The sequence below is a fragment of the Nannobrachium achirus genome (assembly GCF_963921795.1).
Source record: "Nannobrachium achirus genome assembly, chromosome: 18".
Lineage (NCBI taxonomy): Eukaryota > Metazoa > Chordata > Actinopteri > Myctophiformes > Myctophidae > Nannobrachium > Nannobrachium achirus.
Genome location: NC_137825.1, coordinates 27,390,159 through 27,410,911, shown reverse-complemented (window position 1 = coordinate 27,410,911; position 20,753 = coordinate 27,390,159). Strand labels below are relative to the sequence as shown.

At 44.8% G+C, this 20,753-nt stretch overlaps 1 protein-coding gene across 6 annotated transcripts in view; it reads left to right on the top strand.

Annotated features, from left to right (window-relative positions):
* The window catches only part of LOC308303675 (uncharacterized protein), a 58,860-nt gene that overhangs the window by 24,641 nt on the left and 13,466 nt on the right, over window positions 1–20,753 (top strand). For all 6 annotated transcript variants that reach the window (XM_080748128.1, XM_080748127.1, XM_080748129.1 and 3 more), the window contains 17 exons: window positions 50–176; window positions 3,143–3,262; window positions 4,621–4,771; window positions 5,223–5,335; window positions 5,894–6,044; window positions 6,324–6,572; window positions 7,653–7,868; window positions 8,639–8,820; window positions 9,299–9,482; window positions 10,216–10,358; window positions 15,104–15,288; window positions 16,623–16,882; window positions 17,156–17,399; window positions 17,802–17,985; window positions 18,938–19,061; window positions 19,770–19,853; window positions 20,514–20,702. In XM_080748128.1, coding sequence (XP_080604254.1) covers window positions 50–176; window positions 3,143–3,262; window positions 4,621–4,771; window positions 5,223–5,335; window positions 5,894–6,044; window positions 6,324–6,572; window positions 7,653–7,868; window positions 8,639–8,820; window positions 9,299–9,482; window positions 10,216–10,358; window positions 15,104–15,288; window positions 16,623–16,882; window positions 17,156–17,399; window positions 17,802–17,985; window positions 18,938–19,061; window positions 19,770–19,853; window positions 20,514–20,702 — 2,906 coding nt within the window. The remainder of the gene's footprint in view (window positions 1–49; window positions 177–3,142; window positions 3,263–4,620; window positions 4,772–5,222; window positions 5,336–5,893; window positions 6,045–6,323; window positions 6,573–7,652; window positions 7,869–8,638; window positions 8,821–9,298; window positions 9,483–10,215; window positions 10,359–15,103; window positions 15,289–16,622; window positions 16,883–17,155; window positions 17,400–17,801; window positions 17,986–18,937; window positions 19,062–19,769; window positions 19,854–20,513; window positions 20,703–20,753) is intronic.

Here is a 20,753-nt window from a genome sequence, read left to right as displayed (position 1 = left end):
TTTCCAAAGCGCCTCACCAAAACGTGCTTCCTTCTGGCCCCCCTTCCAGCTGGACCACTAGGATCTGCCTGCCTCTGCGCTCAGAGAGCCACCAGACCAGAAACCTGTTCCATGATGTTCACCCCTCTTTGCTTCTCTTCCTGCATCGCCTACGCTCCATCACCATCTACAACCAGGTGTCTGTTAACCACTTAGTCTTAGTAGTCAGGGACCCACAAGCCCAAAAGCTCAAGGAATAGGGTTGAACCTGTGATGTCATGCCGTACTTTTTATTTCTGTTTTATCTATTAGTTTGGTCATTAAGGTCCACAGAATGAGAGGCCTGCTCTGCTGGAAACGTAGCGAAAAAAAAGTTATATTCACTGTCCTATTGACTCCACTATACAGGAAATGAAAAATATTTAAAAAAGAAAAAAACATCTTCTTTAAGTAGCATGTGAGGGGTCAAACTAGGGGTTCTTCATGATTCTGAATCCATTGCAAGCATTTGTTTTGCATGAAAAACATTACTTGGGCCCCCCAAAATTGTGAAAAGTGATGAGACATCAAAACCTCATCACTTTTCACAGCCTAGATTTTGCCCTAGGAATTCTTTTCATGCAAAACAAATGCTTGCAATGGATTCAGAATCATGAAGAACCCCTACATGCTACTTAACCCTATCAGTGCCAGCTTTCACCACTAGAGGGCGCCCAGTGGCCAAAGAATTCATCACTAGAAAAGAAAATTTCTAAGAAATTTTAAGTGTGCCTGCAGCTCGCTAAGTGTGTGCAACCTTGTATGTGTTAACATTAGCATATTTGTTAGCATTAGCATTTGTTAGCATTAGCATGTGTTAGCATTAGCATTTGTTAGCATTAGCATTAGCGGTTACGTTTTGCGCGTTTGTGGTGCCCCCTATGGATGTTTCGTTTGTGATTTATGGCTACTTCTTACAAAACGGGCTCCTCCCGCTAACTTTGGAACCCTGTTACGGAAGAACGGTATGGACTATCAAAATATCGTTTAAATATGTTTATCGCATGAGTCCATAGATCGTGTGTATCGATTTTTGTGACATTTGGAGAAAATATGTAGGAAAAGGAGCAAAAAGTGTGTTTTGAAGAAAATTCAAAATGGCGGAAAATCTATCCTGACGCAAATGGGCGTGGCCTATATGAGGAGATGCGTCATGACCCAAGGAATCCAGGGAAAAGGGAATTTTAATTTTCCGACCCACGGTTCAAGAGTTACAGGCCGAAAGGTAAAGTGGACTGTTATAGCGCCACCATGAGGCCAACTGACGAAATTATTTTTTATTTAATCCTTGATATCATTATAAATCTCCTCTCCAAGTTTTGAAACTGTAGCCCCTATGGTTTGCGAGAAAAAAAATATTGAATGTGAGTTTTTGCGATTCCCATTATAAGTCAATGGGTAAAATTAATTCACTAATAAATTAATATCAATTAAACGATACAACTTTTCTCTTAGAAAAGTAATAGCACCCCATTCCCGGCCGAGCCGCACGTTTTGATGTATATATTGCGGCGGTGGCGTAAATCGTGCGGCACTTATTACGTGCCGAAATTTGCAAGGAACTTAATTACTTAAGTATGGCGGATTACAATAAGTGTTTTGCCATTGCATGGCAGGCACACTTAATAAAGATACACTGTTACATGCACAAGCCCTGCGCAGCCATGATGCACCAGAACACTTTCCTCTGTTCATTTACAGGAATAGGATGAAGTTAGCTTGAAGTTAGCTATTGGCTACCAAGCATTTTAGAAGACCTATTTTCGGCGATTTAGCCATGATTAAACCTTGCACACCTCATGGATATGCTTGGAACAGAGAAAATGAGCTCTAAAGATCCTGGATTGCATTGGAGTGGATGGTAAATATCGGCGGCGCGACGCTCTCACGGGCCGTGTAAACAGAATATAGTGGGGTTCAAAAAAAAAAGTAACTTCCAAAAAAAAAAGTAATTTTTTTTTACAAAAAAAAAAATATATATATATATCCCGAACTAGTTCGGGATAGGCACTCAGGACGTTAATACGGCCCAAATAGTTCGGGATAGGCACTGTATGAGTTAAAGAGATTTATTTCTTTTTTAAATATTTTTCTTTTCCTGTATAGTGGAGTCACTTTTTTTTCGCGATGTTTCCGGCAGAGCAGGCCTCTCATTCTGTGGACCTTAATGACCAAACTAATAGATAAAACAGAAATAAAAGGTCCGGCATGACATCACAGGTCATCTCCCATTCTGGGCTTGTGGTTCCCTGGCTATAGACCCTCAACACTTTGTTCTCGATCTACTCCAAATCTCTTAGTTGAAAATAGACGATCAGATCGGATCTACTATTTTGAGGGTGAATGTTCCCAGAGAATATGGGTGCTAGGGTTAATGTGCACCCACGAATGCATGCAAAGGGACACAGACACACAGACACACACACACACACACACACACACACACACACACACACACACACACACACACACACACACACACACACACACACATACAAATGAGAGATGTTTTCCCTGCAGCTGTCAGAGCCCTGAATGAGGACAGGTCAAAAAAACTAAAACTGAATTCAAACTATGAATCCAGAGCAGCTGCTCAAAATGTTATACTTGCACAATGTACATAGACAAGTGAAATTCATGTATATGTATGTATGCCTTCTGCCATCCTGCACATTTCCCAACGCTGCTAAAGATATACCTGCTTTAAGAGGTTTATCATACCTCCTGTTCTACCTGTATGTTAAACCCATCTTATAGTTTTACATCCCTAAGTATATTTATGTTGTCATGTTTGTGGAACATGGCCAACCAACATTTCACTACTTGTACCTGCGTGAGTGACAAATAAACCACTCTTGACCATCTTGATTCTGATGGATATCATAATCAATATGAATACGCATGCATGTTCTCTTCTTGCATGCACAGCAATCATGCTCTCAGTCATGTAGACAGTGATACATACAGTACATGCATACTCTCTTGTAGACCCAAATCACTCATGCCGTTTACCTGTACATATGATACACACATGCCAACGGATAGAACCATGTACGCACAATGCAACTTCTATCCCCTCTCTCTCTCCCTCTCTACTGCCCTCTCCCCCTTTATCTCTTGGCAGAGTAAAAAGGAGGCTGTGACTATGACTCGAAGAGACCTGAGTCACAATGTGCTGGAGGTGGAACACACGGAAGGGACAGAACGATGGCTCGTGGTCAAACGCGCACTGCTTCCCAAGAAGGTACTACCGCCCCCCCACCCACGCACGCACGCACGCACTCACACACACACACACACACACACACACACACACACACACACACACACACACACACTCCCCCGGTTCTGTCTCTTTGCTTTGATGGAGAGTGGTTGTGTCCTTTGTTTAACAGGAACGAGGCAACACCTCTTCCAGAGATTAAATGAAATGAAACCCACTCGGGCAGAAAGTCTGTTCTCTGCTGACCTGCACTGTCTCTCTTATATAAGCATTTCTCTGTCTGCCTCCTCCAGAGTCAAGCGGCCGTGTGCGTGTTCGTGTGCGTGTGTGTGTGTGTGTGTGTGTGTGTGTGCGCTGCCTAATGCAAATTCACTCATTAGCCAGCCATTGTGATTTGATTTCTACCACCGGTATAGAAAACAATCTGAGGACAATGATCCAGACAGACACACACAAAGACTTTGGCGTAAACACACCCACACACACACACAGCTTCACCAGACAGCAGTTGGGTAATGCTTAATAAGCTGTCAGGTAGAAATAGCCTTTTCCATCCTGAACCTGCCTATCTTGTTCAGAGATCTTCTATATTCTCTTATATCTCACTCTGAGGGAGAGAGGGAGAGTTTCCAGTTGCCTGGAGTTAGGTTATGTAAGAAAAGAAATGGTCCAGAGCAAGTTAAGACTTGGAGATGAGAGATTCTGTACCTCCGGAACAGATTTCAAACGTCAAAGTGCATCTCTGCGTAATGAACTGTCAGTTAGACCAAGGGTCTTCAACAGGGGGTCCTGGAACCCTAGGGGGTCCTCAGAGTTACTATAGGGGGTCCTCCGAATCTTTGTGTGATAGAAACCTTTTTCACATTTTTTATATTAACCATGTGAACCCTAGTGTCCTTATTCTGAGAAGAACTTGAGCCAAAAATAGCAGATCTACAAGCTCAACACCTCATGCTGCGAGGCGTTGTGAGCTTGTAGATCGGCTATTTTTTGGCAAAGAGGTTTGGTTGTAGAGGGGAGAAAGAGCAGACTAAGTACATAGTGAAAAGTCAAGTTTATTAAGTATTGACGGTTCAAGTGGTTACATATCTGAAAACACAGATTGACATGAATCCAAAATACAGTGATGATTGTGCTGTCAAACGATGAAACTATATGGAATCTATGAGAAGGTTGTGGGGGTCCCCGCTTCATTTCTCTCTCAACTAAGGATCCGTGGCCTGAAAACGTTGAAGACCCCATAGTTAGTTAGACAAACGTCCATTCCCTGGGCCAATCAGATTTTTTTTTTTGACCTTTGAAATTGTACCGTTAGTAAAGACCTTCACCTCAGCAGCTGGCTGGCTGAAAATGATGTTTTTTGTGTGTTTTGCCTTCAGATCAAAGAGGAGGTGGAGTCCACAGAGCTTGCCCTGGCCTTCCAGCTGGGAGATGACATCACAGGAAGTGACATCAGAACCCAGCCTCAGAAACAGCCCGTCTTTGCCTTCCTGCCCCTCCGCAGTTTTGGCTTCCGCTTCATCGTCCAAGGTGACGCCATGGACAGATCACACAGTGTCAAGAATTAACAGGGAACTTTAGGCCTGTAACAATTATTACATAATAATCGTCTAACCGCAATTATTTGACATAATCGCAATCATTTTGACATAATCGTCATAATCGTTTACATGTTGACGCGGCGCGTTGTGAGCTTGTAGATCGGCTATTTCCACTATCAATGTTCTTTTTTAAGTATAATGTCAGTCTTTTCTTTGTATATTTAGGTTTTGTCGTATCTACCATGTGCAACTTCAAAGCCTACAAGCCAAACAGAAATGTAATTTTCAATGACAAAAACACAATTAAATCGTTAATCGCAATCATTTGAGTGACAATTAATCGTCATGTAAAATGTCATAATCGTGACAGCCCTAGTCAAGTATTAACGGGGATCATGGGATTCATGGCTTACTGTCATCTCTCCTGCCACTGTCTCTAGGTGACTTTGACATCCCGTCTTCACGTGAAGACGTGGACAGAGACAGTTCGTGGAACCAGTGGCTTCGCTCTGAGATACCCCAACTCTTCCTGCAGGCCATGGATGTCTTCACTGTAAGATCATTAATCCGTTACCTATTCTGCATTAGAGCCACGGACCCACCACCATTTGACGATATTTAGCCTCTCAGGCCCAATATTTTGTTATCGTTGGATAAGCCTTTGTCCACAATTCCATGCTATATTGATGTTTGGGTGCCATAGCATTGGTCCGAAGGTTCATTAGTCCGAAGGTTCATTAGTCCGAATTTGTTAAGAATACTATGCCTAACTCTAACCCTAACCCTAACCTCAGTAAACCTAACTAAATTCGGACTAATGAACCTTCGGACTTATGGCAAGTCCCCGATGTTTGTACCATAGGACCGATAACGGGACAATCAAAATAACAATTCTTCTACGTTCTCTAATTGGGTAGACTTCTTGTAAATTAAGCAAAGCAGATGGTTTAACAATAATAATTTAACGGGTCCATTTGGTTTCATTTTACACTCTCAAGAGTTAAAGATCTATAAGGGTCCATTTGGTTACAGACTCGCCATTATTTAGCTGGGGACCACCTGGAACAACCTCAACCTATTTTGCCCCCCCCCCCCCCCCCCCCTGCTACAGGACCACCCAGAGTTCAGTGGGCTGAAGGGCCTATGTCACTTCCTGCAGTTTGTCCCCTTGCCCGATGAGGTGCTTGATTTCTTCAAGCCTGTTGCCGGGCAGATTATACAGCTGCTCAAGGGCAAAGCCTTCCTACCTACACTCGGCTCAGGTAGGTCTACCACCCACCACCACCAACAACACCCCACCCGTTTCTGTAACCATGTGCTTGTGTCTATTGATGTAGCTGGCTGTCTCTCTGCCAAATTATGTTTTATTATTCTGTTCCTTGTTATGTTGTTTTGTCCCACTCATCTTTCAAATGCAACCTGCCCTCCAGAATTCACCCCAAATATCAGCGCTGTGCTCATATTAATCAAAACACCAAAAAAAGGTGGAAAAAGGTCAGCTCGTCTTACCAGTCCAGTTCTTCTTGTCCTCTGTCCTCTAGATGGCCAGGTCATGTTCAAACTGCCATCCCAGGTGGCTGTCTGCCAGGACGCTGTGATCCGTGAAGTGATTGGCAGAGAGGAACTTGACAGGCACCTGTCACTGGCCTATCTGCACCCGGGCCTGTGTCCTGCCCCGCCCATCTCCCTGCTCTCACACCTGGGAGTGCGACAGCTCAGGGGCTCTGATGTTACCACGGTAACCACCGCCATGGCTAAGGAGCTGACGCAAGGAGAAGGCATTTGTTCAGGTGTGGGGATGAGAGGATTGTTTTATTTATTGATTGATAGTACACACAGTGAAGATTGATAGGAAACGGGGGGAGAGAGCCGGGGAGTGACATGCAGCAAAGATCCGCCGGACTCTGGAATTTAATCTCTGTCAGGCATCAGAGCACATGTGGGCCTTAATAAGCTATCGGCGCCCCGGGAGGAGGGTTTTTCAAGGGTCATTAATCCGTCAGTTTGGTCTTAGTTGACCAAGACTTTGTTAGTTGTGTTTTTTCCATGCACATCTCTTGTGAAGCCATGATATAAAGCTTTTCTCCCTCGATCTCAGAATGTTCATTTCCCAGTATCGTCAACCTACATTATTGTATTTTGCAAACACAATTTGTTTTCCTTCCTGACAAATTCCTATGACTAATAGTCAGCATTTCTTGAGACAAGGACACCCTGCATTATTGTATTTTGCAAACACAATTTGTTTTATTAAAACAGCTAATCACCTTCCCGACAAATTCCTATGACTAATAGTCAACATTTCTTTAGTCAAGGACATCGATGTATTATTGTAACACTGTGCGCACTAATTGGGCCGGTACCCACGCGTCCGCCTCGGCGGCACCAAGAGAGCCGTCAACATGAATCTGTCTCATATAGCGCCACCATCAGGCCCATTTTTTTAAAGACATTTTTGGACACTGCTCCTACAGATTTTGCCCTAAAATCACGCAAATCGGTACACAGTATGTCTACACTCATGTCATCAACATGGATCTGTCCCATATAGCGCCACCATCTGGCCAATTTTTTCAAAGACATTTTTGGACACTGCTCCTACACATTTTGCCCTAAAATCACGCTGCGACCTGACGGTCGCTTATCTCCCGATTAGGGAGTCTTACTGGTTTAGATGAAAATGCAGGTTTAAATGAATTCTGCAATGAATCCCTGTATTAACAATTCAAAAGGATTTTTATATGGATCCCTCATTGTATCACAATATATATATACGATATCTCTGAAAAGGAATATCGTGGAGACATTGTATCGTCTCAATGATATTTATCACCATATTGCCCACCCCTATTGCTTGGTGTGTCTTATAGAGAGTGGCCTACGCCAGCTGGCCCGGCTGCTGGTGTGTAACTTCCGTGCTCTGGAGCATGGCTATGGAGAAGCAGACTCCGTCCTGCAGACCCTCCAGGATCTACCCATAATCCCACTGGCTGACGGACGCCTGGTGGCACTGAGTGGCGAGGGCGTGTTCTTCCCCATGGAGGAAACCACCACCACCAGGAAACAGAAAGCCAAAGCTCAGACTGGTAGGCTTTTACTTTTTTTTTCTTTTTTTTTTTTTTTCTTTTTTTTTTTAAGATTGTAAGATTGTTTTGGGGCTTTTATGCCTTTGGGGAGTGACTTGCAGCAAAGGTCGTTGGGCACGGGACTCAAACCCGCGACACACTGTCAGGCAGCAGAGCCTACGTGGTACGGCTTAAAACTGCATTGAAAAGAATATATACATGTTCATCTAGAAAAGAAACAAACACAACAGTAAAACAGTGACCTTCGATGGTACACAGAAATGTGAAGTGTGACGGCAAAGCTAGGTTTCCAACAAACTCCATCTCCAGCATTCCCCACACTGTCAGAGAATCCCGGCAGAAAGAAGATTTTGTTCGCCAGCACAGTTCCGCATTGAAAATAATTAATTTAATTATGAGATTAAATTATTGATTGATGGAGTGATATTTTCGCAATGTGTATTAATTTAATTTATTAATCACAATCACACAACAGATGTCTCCAATAATATGTACAGTATAGAGTGTGTGTGTGTGTGTGTGTGTGTGTGTGTGTGTGTGTGTGTGTGTGTGTGTGTGTGTGTGTGTGTGTGTGTGTGTGTGTGTGTGTGTGTGTGTGTGTGTGTGTGTGTGTGTGTGTGTGTGTGTGTGTGTGTGTGTGTGTGTGTGTGTGTGTGTGTGTGTTACAGTATGTTGCAAATGGATACAGTCTGTAAGAATGAAGATGTGTTTCTCCAAGCATTGCTACAATACATTGGCTTTGTCTTGTCTGTCTCTCTCTCTCTCTCCAGGCCCATTCTCTGCACTGTACAAGGACGTGAGTGTGGTGCACCCCACTCTGCTGAGCTGCGTGGATCCACTGGAGAGCCAGCAGGTACGAGAGCTGCTGAGGAGGCTGGGGGTCCACGAGCTGCAGCCCCAGCAGCTTCTGGAGCAACACATCTACCCTGCACTGAGGAACGGCAGCTGGAAGGTAACAGGATTTCATTTGAATGAGAAGGGGAATCCGCATATCCCTCACGAATCCTTTCGAATCCCTTATGGCAGTTGTCCTAATGGTTTCATAACTATCAATCATTTAGCTATGAGACCCCCTGAGGGTCCAGGCCCCACTTTGGGAACCTTATATATTGTCTTATATTATGAAATGTTTGGCGCTACTTTTTTACTTTTTTTTTAACTGTTAATTTAGTTGACTAAGACAAACCAAGACTACACAATTTCAAAAGAAGAATAAATATGTGTTATTCAAAAGACTAACTACTTTACCGTTTGCCAGTTGAAACTCGCTTTTGAACCCCAAAACTAATAGACGCACGCGAATGTTTTTTCTCCGCTCGCTCACTCTGACCTCTCTCCTCTCTCTGTTGTTCCCGTCGCTCCCACATTCTCTCTTTCACTCTCACATTCTTTCAATCCCTTACCTTCCTCTTTCTCTTTCCTCTGTAAAGTCCAAGCCTGAGGCGGTGGCAGTGAGCTACCTGGTGTTCATCAAGCAGCACTCCACTTCCAGTGAGGAGTATTCAGGCACCGCAGTTCCCGTGCTGACCAACAGGGGTCTGATGTGCCCGGCACAGGACAGGGTGCACTTCTCTGCACAGTACAACAACATGGACCTGCCCAACAAACTGCCCGGTACATGAACATATGCAGCTGGAGAGAATCTTGCGCTTTGGCCCGGTTGATTGTTCCTTTTTCTGACCATATATGGAGATCCCTGATCCAAATTAACCCTTATAGTGCCAAGAACTAGTTCGGCTTTTTGTCGGCTAGGGACGCAATCCGGAGTGCCGATCCCGAACTAGTCCGGCTCTTTTTGTTGGCTAGCAACGCAATGCTTTGGTCCTTACCGTGAGCTGATTATTGACGCTGTAGGTGGTCCGAGGGGGGCGTTGTTTACCGCGATCGCTAACCGCATTTTCCCCCGATTTATTCAATGTAATCCAAAGCAGATGGCCAACTTTGAAGCCCATTTACTCTGAATCTATGCTTTTGTGGAAGCCTTTATTTGCGGCCAAATTTGCTTCTAACAATAACATTAGCCTAGAGGTAATGGAAGCCAAGGCCTTCTGGCGCATAGTGATGACACGCACGAGAGTCATCGCGCACGTCACGGCTGTGGTTGCCCTGCAGGGGCTAAAGATAAACCATAGATAAATAAAGACATGTACATACAAATAGCTTATGTGATGGCAGGTACTGTATGTCACAGCTCGTTAATTTAACTTTCATCTCCCCCTTCATCTCTGTCTCGCTCTCACACTTCTGTCTTCATCTGACTCATGCTTTATCCTCCCTCCGTCTGCATCAACCCCCCCCCCCCCCCCCCCCCCCCCACACACACACACACCTCTACGTACTCCACCAGGCTATGATTGGGCGTTGCTGAGTCCCTGCTACGTGGAGACAGACGGTGACGTAGAAGGATGGAGGCAGCTGTTCAGCAGGCTTGGTGTGCGAGACCACCTGATCATCCGAAAGGAGAGACGCACCCTCACCACTACAGAACTGGTGAGAGAGAGAGAGAGAGAGAGAGAGAAAGAGAGAGAGAGTGAGAGTGTGTGTGAGTGTCTTGTCAAGGTCAACTATGCCAGCTATCATAATTCTTTTGCTGAAGCACTATTTTCTTTCTCTGCCTCATAACCTTGTCCATACCCTTTAAGGGTTATTTCACTTTAAAACACTTCTTTTAACATCTACTCTGGCTTTTGTGCGCACCCCAGACTGTTTTAAGTTGCTTTGTGGAGACTATACATATCAATAAATGAATACACTTGTGACAGTCTTGAGTTTGACAAGCCCTTAGTTTCTATTGAGAAGTGGAGCTGGCTATAAAGCTCTCAAGTTGTTTACAGGAACTTAAATTAATTATACAACTTCACTACCATTAATGTTCATCTTGTTATAACAGTGGTGTTGTGGTGCTGTTACTGCAGTGCATATGCTATTGGGAGAGCACACCCAATGGGTTAGACCAAGGATAAAACACTAATGCACGAATGAGGCTCAATATACACCGGTTGCATTAAGACTGTAGGGGGTGGGGGAGACCCTGCTGCGATAGATTTCCACAGTGTGTTTGGAAGTGGAGCCAGGCAGCAGTAATCCGTAACGGCGGGATGAAGGCACTAACAGTTATGACTCATACTCAGGCCAGACAGATCCACGGCCGGAGAGCACAAACAGCAGGTGAGCGCCGGTGTGCGCACTGGATCAGGTCAAGGTTGCTCAGGTCAGACGATGCCTGCTGCCTGAATTAGCCTGTGCTGCAGGGAGGAGGGTATTGTGTTGACAGCTACTCTGTCAATCTGACGCTCTCCTCTCAAGATGAGTTGCTTCTATAGTATGATCCCTTTTTATTGTCTCCACCAGCCGAAGGCATGGGGGAGAGTATGTTTTCGCCCCTGTCCGTCTGTGTGTGCGTCCGTCCGTCTGTTACCAGCTAATCTCCGGCGCCGTTGGCCCGGTCGCTGCCAAACTGTGCACACACACTCCCTGGATACCAATTCAGAACCTCTGCCCCAAAATCTTCACATGGTTCAGGTTCAGGTTCAGTTTTATTAGTCAAATGCACATCCATACAGGTATAGACATACATTGAAATGCTTGTGCCAAGAGCACTCTCAGCCTTATTACACACAAAAAAACACGACAACAACAGGTCACCCAGGACAACCCAAAAACAACAAAACAACCATACAGTGTAACAGTGTACAGTTTAAAAACTGCGTATCTTGCACATGACTACCTACGTCTCGCTTCCATCTCTTCGTTAAGCATCCTGATTGCTTGAGCATAAAAACTATTACTGAAACGGGTGGTGTGAGATTTGATGCTCTGGTAACGTTTTTTGGATGGGAGGAGATAGAACAGGGAATGGGCGGGGTGACAGCTGTCCTTTAAGATGTTCTCTGTCTTTTTCTTACAGCGTGTGTTATAGATTGTGTGTAGCTGTGGTAATTCTGTGCCAATGATTTTGGCAGCTTTCTTCACAATTCTCTGTAACTGTGTACTGTCTTGAACAGTCACGTTACCAAACCACACTGTGATGCATCCTGTCAAAACACTTTCTATGGTACAGCGATAGAAATTAACAAGAGCCTTGGTGCTCAGGCCAAATCTCCTGAGGCGCCTCAGAAAGTACAATCGCTGCTGCGCTTTCATAAGGATACCTTCGCTGTTTTGAGACCATGTGAGTGCGTTTGTTATGTGAACACCCAGGAATTTGAAACTGTCCACTATGTCTACAGGTGAACCATTTATGGTTAAGGGACTGTGATTGACTTTAGACTTCCTAAAGTCAACGATGATCTCTTTTGTTTTACTAACATTTAGAGAGAGATTGTTATTCTGGCACCATAGGGTTAGCTCTTCAATTTCCCTCCTATAGGCCCTCTCATCATCGTTGGATATTAGTCCTATAACCGTGGTGTCATCTGCAAATTTGAGAATAGAATTATTGCCACACCTGGCAACACAATCATAGGTGAACAGACTATACAACAAGGGACTGAGGCAGCAGCCCTGGGGCGCTCCAGTCCTGGTCAATATCTTAGATGAATGCTTGTTCCCTATTCGTACAGATTGTGGCCTGCCTGTCAAAAAGTCAAACAGCCAGTTGCAGATACTACTGCCAAGACCTAGACCCCTGAGTTTCAACACAAGCTTAGATGGTACAATCGTGTTAAAGGCAGAGCTATAATCTATGAAGAGTAGTCTGACATAAGAGTTCCTATTCTCCAGATGTTTCAAGGCAATGTGTAGTGCGAGAGAAATAGCATCATCGACTGATCTATTAGCACAGTATGCAAACTGTAATGGATCAGTATTGGCAGGGATAATGTGCGTTATATGTGATATAACCATTTTTTCCAGACACTTCATAAGAACAGAGGTCAAAGCCACAGGGCGATAATCATTAAGACATGCGACAGGTTTTTTCTTTGCTATGGGTACAATTATGGTTTCCTTAAAACACAACGGTACCACACACAATGACAGTGACATATTAAAAATGTCAGTAAAGACTCCCGAAAGCTGGTCGAAACACAACTTAAGGACACGTGAGGCAATCCCGTCAGGGCCGGCCGCCTTATGAGTCCCAACGCTTTTAAAAGTTTTACTCACATCTCGTTGTGTCACCTGCAGCTCCACCGCACCGGGTGTTCCCCGCACCGGTGTAACTGGGTCCGTGTTGTGAGTTTCAAAGCGGGCGAAAAAGTTATTCAATTCGTCCGGTAGAGAGTCCGAGGTGTTAATAACAGCCGGCTTCGGTTTGTAATCCGTGATCGCCTGCAGCCCTCTCCACATACGCCGTGCGTCACAGCCACTATAGTTGTTCTCCAGTTTGTCCCTATATTGTCTCTTAGCGTCTCTGATCGCCCTCCTCAGGTCGTATCTGGATTTTTTGTACCGTTCCTCGTCCCCAGATTGAAAAGCGGCTCGGCGCTCTCTCAACTTCAGACGAGTATCATGGTTCATCCACGGCTTCTCGTTGGGATAAGAGCGAACGGTTCGCGCTGGGATGCAATTATCCACACAGAATTTAACATAGCTGGTGACAGTGTCAGCGTAGTTATCCAAACTTGTGGCTGAGTCTTTGAAGATGGACCATTCTGTCGATTCAAAGCAGCCCTGTAGTTTAGATACATTATCTGTGGACCAGCACTGAACAGACCTCTCCTTGGGTTGCTCGCTCTTCATTCTCTGCTTGTAGGCAGGTAGCAGTAGCACCGCATGGTGGTCAGATTTCCCAAAGTGGGGCCGTTGGACCGCTCTGTAGGCAGCCTTGATGGTGGAATAACAATGATCCAGCGTCCTTTCCTTCCTTGTTGGGCACTTAACGTGCTGGTAAAAGTGTGGCAGCACCGATTTCAAGTTGCAGTGGTTAAAGTCCCCAGCCACGATTGATATGGCTTCCGGGTGCTTATTTTCCTGCTTGCCTATGACATCGCTCAGCTCGTCCATAGCTTCGGATGCACTCACTTCTGGTGGGATGTAAACAGCCGTCAGCAACACACAAGGAAATTCCCTGGGCAAGTAGAACGGTCTACACCGTAGTGTTAAATGCTCCAGCACCGACGAGCAGTGCTGTGAGACTATATCCAAATCTCCTGGGCCTGTTCTAGCGCCACCAGGAGCCACCAGGAGGCAGATTTTTGCTAAACTAACTTTTGCCAGTATTCCTACAGATTTTGTCCAAAAATCACGCAAATCGGTAGACAGTATCTCTACAGTTATGTGATCAACATGGATCTGTCCGATTTTCCATATTCCATCCTGATTGGCTAAAACTGGCTTCCAAAGTTTGCAGGATTGGTCCATTTTGAATAAAATGCCTGAAATCATGAACGCAGTGTACGATTTTGGTGAAATTGTGCATGCACATTCCCAATAGGCAGAGGAATAAATGCCGCTTTAAAAAAAATCTAATCAGCCTCATGGTGGCGCTATAACAGGCCAATTTGTGTTTTTACCTATAACTCCACTGATCATTGTACAACTTTGTGCACTCCCTAGAGGCCAAGGAAAAACCTTTGCCCTGCATTTTTCATATCTGCCTTTTATAGCGCCACCAGGAGGCGACTTATGTAAAACAATATTTTTCTATTATTCCTTGAGATTTTATCCAAAAATCATGCAAATCAGTACACAGTATCTCTATAGTTATGTGATCAAGACGGATCTGTCCGATATTTCATATTCTATCCTAATTGGCTAACATTGGCTTCCAAAGTTTGCAGGATTGGTCCATTTTGAACAAAATGCCTTAAATCATGAATGCAGCTTGTAATTACAGAGAGATTCTGCATGCACATTCCCACTAGGTCAAGGAACAAATGCCACTCTTTTCACATTGGCCTGTTATAGCGCCACCAGCAGGTCGACTTTTGCCAAACACATTTTTTGAACAAAATGCCTCACAATCATCCATGCAGCGTCACATTGCCGTTAAAGGCCAAAGAAGGCACCCTTTTCACATTTAGCGCCACCATGACCTACCTGACCTGGTGGAGTTTTTGTTTTCACACCCATAGATCATCAACTCTACGCAGTCTTGTCTAGGAAAAGTACTGCCGCTTTTCCATTGCGAATTACGTGGCTCTCTCTAGCCTGTGGAAAAACCAAACCAATGCTTAGAGGTCCGCAGTTAAAATCACTCCTAAACCAGCACAGAACCAGCCCCCACATCCTTTATCCTTTGATCTTCGGGGGCCCTCGCGTCTGATTCCCTCTCTCTCTCTCACCCCTCTCAGGCCTCCAGCCCCTGGGCGGTGGAGAGTAGACAGTGGGCGCCGTGCCAAGGGGACGGGGCCTGCGTGCTGGACGACTTCCCCAGCCAGGAGTTCCACAGCCTGGCCACCGCACAGCTGCCTGCCCCTCGGCTTCTGGAGCAGAGGCGAGCTCTGCTGGAGCTGCTGGAGACAAACTGGGATACTGGGTAATAAAAAAATCTAATGAACACCCATCTACGCACACACACACACACACACACTAGGGATGGGACTAAATGAAAATTGCATATCACTATTATTGCAACCAAAGACGATTTACGATATTATCGTGATAATCTAAATATCCCCAGCATTCACGTTTGAGCTTGTAGATCTGCTATTTTTTGGCAAAGAGATTTGGTAGAGTGTGAAAAAAAGATTGAGTATCGAGTACGTATATTATAAGTACGTTTTACCAATAGAGGGTTTAAGTGGTAACCGATATGCAGCTCGGCAAATAAAAGGTATATTAATCCCTGTGCATGACGGAGGACGATTTTCACGATACTTACAACACTTCCCCCCCTTTTCTACTCAGTTTTTTTATCACGATAAACGATAATATTGCTTATCGTCCCATCCCTAAAACACACACACACCCGGCCATATCCTGTTCTGTACCGTGCCCAGAATTATTGTACAATATGACCAGCAGGTGTATTAATGGAGTGTTTTTAATGCTGTGGAATAACGATGTTGAGAGAATGGGTACATCAAAGATGATCCTCTCACCCATGTCCATCAGGTGATTACAGGGACATTAAATAACAGTTAGAGCTCATTTCATCCCCCAGTGTCTGTGGCCATGAATCAGCCTTTTGTACGGGTTGGTAAGAGTGTAGCACTCCAGTTAATTCATTCAGGGGGATTAGCTGGGGTTTAGTTACTCACATGTCTGCGCTGTCTACTGCAGCAGATGTTTGTGGGTTCTGGTCACCAGTTCAGGTGAGGCGAACGTCCGGTGGGTGATGGGCCATTCAAATCACAGTTGTGTTGAATGTTTAAACACTCAAAATGTCCTTTAAATGGTTTGCACGATGAAGGAAATAGACGTTGGCCATTGATCAGTTGGATATGCAGGCTTCGCTAAATATTTCGTTTTCTCCCTACAGAACAGTCACTTTGAGACAAGCGGCAAGAGCCGAGAGACTGCTCTAGAATGTGTAAATGAGATGTCCTTCCATTGCCTTCCACTCCCCCAGTCATTTAGCACATATATGGCCCGCTTATATACTGTATATTGTGCATCAGGATGTAGGTCACACTGTTATCCCTTCCAAGTTGAGTTTCTAAAGTGACATCTAAGCTGCAGTTAAAGTGATTTCCCTTCCCCCTTATCATGTACTGTATGTATAGGGTTTTATAGGATCTCTATAGAGGCTGCTGGAAGGGGCTGTGGGTAATGAGCATTTGGCGTGTTAAATGTATCTCCTCAGAGAAGTTGAGTAATGTTTCACTTGGCAAGCAAGCACTGAACTGGCCTTCTATTCTGTTCCTGTAGTGACCGCTACTCCCAGTACTGCACAGCTCAGCTGATTGACAGCGACGGGCGGCAAATCAGGAGCACCAAGTCCTCCTTCTTCCACTTCTTGTCCCGCCTCCAATGGGTCCCAGCCTACCTCCTGCAGGAGGGCGGAAAGCAAGAGGCCATGTACCTGTGTCCTAGTTCTGTCTACCTGTTCTCACCTGAGGTCCACAGCCTGTTGGGTACTCACGTCTGCTACCTGGACACACAGCCCAGCGAGTTCAGCAAAGCTCTCGGTAAGAGTCCATGACGGGCCTGCACCGGAGGCTCAACCATTATATTATTATATTATTATTATTTTTTTCATGTTATTTTCTGTCTGTATGTTTTTGGTGGGGACAAAATAGTATATAGTATTTATAATACACCGGGTCGCCCGCATGCGAAGGGACACTAAAGACAAACATCTTAAGATATTAGGCTCTGGAGCTACTCTGCTACATATAAACGATTACTTTACATTCCTGGTTGCGTAGAAGACAATCATGCTGTTCATTTTCCAACTAAAGGCATGAGACACAGTGTGTCAGTGGACGAGCTGGCCGCCTACCTGAGGAAATGGTGCGTCAAACCGCCGCCGGAGGACGACGAGGCAGAATCCGTGCCGTCTGGGGAGGAGGCCGAGGGGTCAGAGTTCACCTCCACCGCGCAGCACATACACAACGTCTACACCTACCTGCACAAGAACTGCTCCCACGACAGCCTGAGAGAGCTGTTCCATCACACCCCGGCCGTCTTCATCGAGTACAGCAGGTCAGCAACTAGGCCTGGCACAATTATTTCATGATGATCGTCTAATCCAGTTTTTCTCAAACCTTCACTTTTCATGGTCTCCCCTTAACTCTGGCAGCGTACAAATGGAACCAAATGAACCTGAAATGAACCCGTCAGGTTCATTTGGTTCCATTTGTACTCTGTCAGAGTTACAGACCTGTATGGGTTCATTTAGATCCCCTAAAGGATCCCCTAAAGGAATCCACTTTGAGAACCACTGGTCTAACCACTGGTCTAATTCCATGCCCCTTATTTTGATATTCCCCCTCTAGACATTTCTTTTTACCCTGATATCCCTGGTCAGACTGAATTAAATGCATGCATTTCCTGGCAGACGGTAGAAATGTAGACTGTCTTGACTGGTTTCATACTTGTCCGCAGGCGAGATGGCGACTGGTGTTCAGGTCGCTTCTACCACCTAAAGGAGGTGTGCTGGAGCGACTCCACCAGCATGTTCCAGCGCTACCGCAGTTTGACGCGCTCCCCGGACAGCTCTGTGCGGGAGCCCCGTGTCCTGGCTCCCTTCTACGACCGCCTGGAGGGCATGAGGGACCTGTTCAACAGGGTGGGCTTTGTGTCCTGTGTGTGTGTCTCCATTCCGGTCTGTCTGTAAACTTAACTTAACCTATGAAAAGTATTAACAGGAGCTTGTGACTGAATAAGAACTACATAGGATCCATTTAATCACAGGTTCTTTTTAGTTTTTCTCCTGAAAACGTTAACTTTTCAGACAGCAACAACGTGCTGACGGGCAGGCATTGAGCCCTGTCGCCATGTCAGTCGTACATGCTCCCATTACAATGGCACTATCACTTCATGTACATACTGTACTGCAGGGGTCTTCAACAGGGGGTCCTCAGAGTTACTACAAATCCTTAATACACCTGCGTGATAGGAACCTCCCCCCTTTTTATTTTTACACTAACCACTTGTCTTGAACCCTATTATCCATATTCTGAGGAGAACTTTAGCCAAAAATGGCAAATCTACAAGCTCACAACTCCTCGCAGCAACAAGGTTTGGTGTAGAGGGAATAAAGAGCAGACCAAGTACAAAGTGAAAGGTCAAGTTAACTAGGTATTGACAGTTTAAGCGGTTAAATGTCTGAAAATACACATAAACATTACAAACATAACAATTAAACGATATAGAATCTATGAAAAGGTTGTGGGGGTCCCTGCTTCACCTCTCTCAACTAAGGGGTCCTTGGTCTGAAAAATGCAGAAGAAGACCCCTGATGTGCTGTATGACTGTGAAAACACTCCAGTCACACACATTTCATACTGTAAAATCCATAATATCCACTGCTACAGTACATCATCCTTTTGTCTTATTAGCCTATTGTCTTATAAGTACTACTTTTCAGTACACTCTTTACATATATTTGTTAGTTTGTGTTGATATTAACTGCAACTCAAAGAGTGGTTTGTAAAAAGCGTGTGTGTGTGTGTGTGTGTGTGTGCATGTGTGTGTGTGTGTGTGTGTGTGTGTGTGTGTGCGCGTGTGCGTACTTGCAGCTGAATGTTGAGCCCAGCCCCAACATGCACCAGTACGTGGGTTTGCTAGAGCTCATCTGCTCGTCCTCTCCCATCCCGACAGCAGAAGTACTGCAGGATGTCTCTGTGTTGTATGCCAGGCTAGGTAAGGACTCCTCTCTCTTTCCCTCTTTTGCCTCTTCCAGCATTCACTAGCTCACACTTTCTACAATTTACTGTATGTTCAGTCTGCCCACTGTTATCTATCTGCTTGATGCATTATACCAGTGTTTCTCAAACCTTTACATTTCAAGGTCTTCCCTTAACTCTGACAGTGTACAGAAGTGTTCCAAATGGACCATTTGGTCCATTTGGTTCCATTTGTATACTGTTAGAGTTACAGACGTGTATGGGTCAATTTAGACCCCCATAAAGGAACCCACAGAGTCCCTGGAATCCACTTTGAGAAGGCCTATCACCCTGTGTCTCAACATTGGGCCCAGGGACCACGAGGGTCCATTTGGACCCTTGTGGGTCTGTAACTTTCCTTGTTAAATAAACACTGAGGACTTTACAGAGTAGATTGGGGTCCCGAGGATTTAAAAAGAATCACACCTAGCGTGAAGTGAGCGGTGCTATTTGTGAGTTAAAGTAATTTCATTAAGCGTCCCGTGAAGCTTGGCCAATGTGACCCTGGGTGTACAACAAACGTTGAGCGCTTTGTGCCAAGATGTAAGCCAGATGTAGGCCACGCTTCAGAGCCCGACAAAGCCAGATGTTGGAGCTTAGTTCCTTCCAGGAGCACCGCTTAAAGATGATACTGTATATTAAATTGTCATATTGTAATGTAATGATGCTGTATATGTCTCTATAGCTCACAAGTGTAAGATTCAAGCGTCTGGGGAACAAGAGTACATGATGACCAAAACCAACCCTAGCTACTGCTCCACACTGAAGGGTAAGGAATATACTTACAACACATCCCCCCTTTTCTACTCTGTACAAATAGGGTTTTAGATTTGTGATGATATTGCATTTTGTTTGGTGCTATTGTGGGCTCGCTGAAAGGTGAGACCAGTATGTTATACCAAAACTTTATAGACCAAGGTTATTCTCCTAAAAGAAAATGACCGACAGTACAAAAGCAGGGCCCATAGCCAATGAGGAGCAGCGCTCTTGGTGACATTACCACCAACAAGTGCGACCTGATATACGTAAAATAAAATCCCAAATCTTTATATACTAAAGTATATAAAGTATATCAAATGAAGGAGTCTCAGAAGTAATGTTGGAGTGCCCGTAGATCTTTATGCCCATATATGTTGGAGTGCCTGTATATGTTGGAGATCTTTGTGCCCATACATGGTGTTCCATGCGAGCCCACACTGTTTCGTAGGAACAGTATTTCTAGTTGTTTATGCTATGTTGATGAATTGAATATAGGACCTCAATGGAAGTCCACAGGAACTTTTGTCTGTGTTCTTTTTAGACCAACTGTACTCGTGCCGGTTGCATTTCTGTCTAATAAACTATTCAATCAATCAATCAATAAAGAAAAAGAAAACATGCAAATAAAATAAAATGTGTTCAACTGTAAGGTCTCTCGTCCCCCATGCAGGCATGGTGTCTGACAAGAGGGTGTTCCCCACCAAAGACAACAACTGGGTTTCTCTGGCCGACAAGCCCATGATCGCAGACAGTAAAGAGCTGGAGAAGATCTTCAAGCCCTACAGACAATTCTACCTGCTCAACTTGCCCCCCGCAGACAAGAAGAGCGCCCCCCGGGCCAAGGCTGCCAGCCAGCATGGTACGGTATACTGTCATTAGTATTGGTTTTATCGAACTGGTTGGTCAAGTG